Here is a 2,647-nt window from a genome sequence, read left to right as displayed (position 1 = left end):
CGAGGACCTCAATTTTCCATAAGACTGTCCCAGAGGCCCCGCGGACAGTCCGGCGAGGCCCTCGCCAGCTCCCAGGCCGCCCCAACGCCCCGGCTGGCCCATCACAGTCGGAGCTCTTCTTACCTGAGGCCCAGTGACCACCATCTTCACCTGACACCGCCCAGTATCTCCCCGCCAGGTATCCACGGCCACTTAGCAACGGCGGAGACTGAGCAGCGCGCTGGGAAGGCGTGAACCGGGGCGTGGATCTACCTCCCGAGGGACGTGACTACCGCGGAACAGAGACGCCACTTCGCCTCAAGCGGCGAGGCGTTGGTGGTAGGGGGCGGGGCGGTGGTGGTAGGGGGCGGGGCTAATCTGGGGCTGTACCATTATTTTGGATGAGGGGTAAATCCAAACAGAACCTGGATTAACGTGGCCAAAGATAAACCGATTTCATTTTTTCCTTTAGTATCAAGTCTTATTAAAGACTGATAAAAATGCTTGGGCCCAAACTTCCCTTAAACTCAAAGGAGGAGAATAGTGAAGACTTCCGGCGGGGGGGTGCGGAACTCCGGGTCTCGATCCCAAGAGCGCAGGCGCAGAGAGGCAGGGCCGGCGGAGGGCGGAGCTCTGCTGCTGAGAGCTTAAGGGTGGAGTCGGAGTACCAGGCACGGCCGATTAGCGGTTTGCTGCGTGGTGCGAAAGGATTTCGGCTGCCTGGGAGGCTAGGGGAGACTTCCGGAAAGAGGGTGGGCAGGTTTAGGGGTGAGAAGGGTGACAAGAGATAGTTATTTCTCTTTGATTAGCCCATAGTGCCAGGCCCAGGATATTGCGGCCTCTAGGCGTACCCGGGCGGGGATTTAGTCCTTGCCAGATCCCACAAAAAAGTAAAAATATAAACTGTATTAAGGGAGCTGTGAGGGGCCGGAGCTGGACAGAAAGGCGCACCCGATGAGCAGAGATGTGAAACAAAGAGTGGTATTCATTAAGGCAAGCTGGGAAGAACGTTCCAGGCAAAAGGGACTGTTTATGGGAAAGCGCCATCGCTATGAAAATGAGAAACCAGAGACCGGTAACCACAAACGGGCCTCCCTTCTCCCCAGGAAAGCGCTCCGTGCCTTCCCTGAGAACAAGTGGACTTTTGTGCAATGCCACCGCCTCGCTGGCTCAACCCGATGAGAGCAGAGACTTAAGACAGCTTCGATTTGTGTTTGTTTGTTACAATCTTCAACATGTGGTAGGAGTTTTGGAATCCTAAAATACACAACTCTTGTTGCCTTTTCTCAACTACTGTCATTGCAAAGTTAAAAAGTGGAGGAGGGTGCTTGAGAATTCTCTTCCTGGGGTTGCTGTATGGTGGTACGAAGTTGGGTGAATACAATCTTCCGTTAAGGATAAAAATGGAAGTGATGTATTTCCACTGTAGAGAGAGTAGGCTGTGCCACTTGAGTGTGTTGAAACAGGTCTCGGGATCCTTCTGCCTGCTGTGCAGACTGTGTTTACAGGAAGACCAAAAGAGTACCTGCCCAGAGCACTGGATCTCCCACTCTTGGAGGTTGCAGAAAAGAACAAGGGTCTTAGAATTCAACTGCCACTAAGTTCAATTCCTGGCTGTGTCTTGTCTTATACCAGCTGGGTGACTCTGAGCAAATTGCTTAATCTCTCTGAGCACATGTTTCTTATCTGTAAAGTAAGGTTAATAATTTCTAAGAGCTGGTTTATTGTGAAGATTGTAGATAATGTACATAAAACTCAGAGTGTGCTCAGTAAATATAGGCGTAGCGTGATCAATATATTTTTTTTCTTTATTTTCTATTCTGGCGAAAATTTTGTCATCTTTAATCTTAGAACAGACAGAACCATTATGCGTTTCACAATCCACAGCAGATTGTGTACTTTTGACAATACTATCATGTGTCTGACAATTATACGCTCTTGCTTTTTGCTTTGGGAAGTTGGGGGAATTTTGGCTTCTCCCTCGTCATATTCCACATTTGTCAATTAACAGACACTATTAAGATAGAAATCAAATCAGAGTGTTTCAGGGTTCTCAGCGCATGTCAAAGGGTAACAGTAGCTCTTCCTGACCCGGCTTTGATCTCCAGTAGGTCAGTGTCATTGGTGTGTTTTCCATGGTATTCACCTTCGTGCCCTGTAATTCCTGGGGCAGAGGGCTGCCCTGGAAAAATGGAAGGGAAAGAGTGGGACTGAATTAAGAGGAAAAGGCAATAAAATTACCAGCACACATTGATGTTAAGAAAGCTCCCCATCTTGTCCACAAACCAAAAAGCTAATAAGAGCACCCAGAAGTAGGTGGTGAACCACAAGTTTGTGGAAAAGAAAACCACGTTCCGCTGAACTACAGCAGCATGATCCACCCTACAAGTGCAGGGTGTCCTGAATTCAGAAGGGGTTATATGCTCACATTCTGTCCAGAATTACCCTGAGAAATGACTCATCTTGAACACATGTTGCTCCATAGGTGGCTGGGAAGCTCTGGTCACCAAGCCTGCACCAGCCTCCAGCCCTGCCCCAGGCCTGGGCTCCCCATGACCTTAGACCTGCCAAACCTACAGAGGCAGTTGAAGTAGAGCACAGCATGAACTTGGCAGCCAGGCTTAGACCATGAGCATCCAGTTGAATGCCTCCTTTTCACCACCACCTA

The 2,647-nt window shown here is 49.5% G+C and overlaps 1 protein-coding gene across 2 annotated transcripts in view; it reads right to left on the bottom strand.

Moving 5' to 3' along the window:
- IFT52 (intraflagellar transport 52) overlaps nt 1-2,647 on the bottom strand; it is a 49,394-nt gene that overhangs the window by 44,845 nt on the left and 1,902 nt on the right. For both annotated transcript variants that reach the window (XM_019637033.1, XM_019637032.1), the window contains exon 2: nt 124-2,161. In XM_019637033.1, coding sequence (XP_019492578.1) covers nt 124-144 — 21 coding nt within the window. In that variant the 5' untranslated portion in view covers nt 145-2,161. The remainder of the gene's footprint in view (nt 1-123; nt 2,162-2,647) is intronic.

Source organism: Hipposideros armiger, unplaced genomic scaffold, assembly GCF_001890085.2.
Source record: "Hipposideros armiger isolate ML-2016 unplaced genomic scaffold, ASM189008v1 scaffold_31, whole genome shotgun sequence".
In the NCBI taxonomy this organism is placed as follows: Eukaryota; Metazoa; Chordata; class Mammalia; order Chiroptera; family Hipposideridae; genus Hipposideros; species Hipposideros armiger.
Note: the sequence above shows the minus strand (reverse complement) of the source record. Positions and strands in the feature narration are given on the sequence as shown.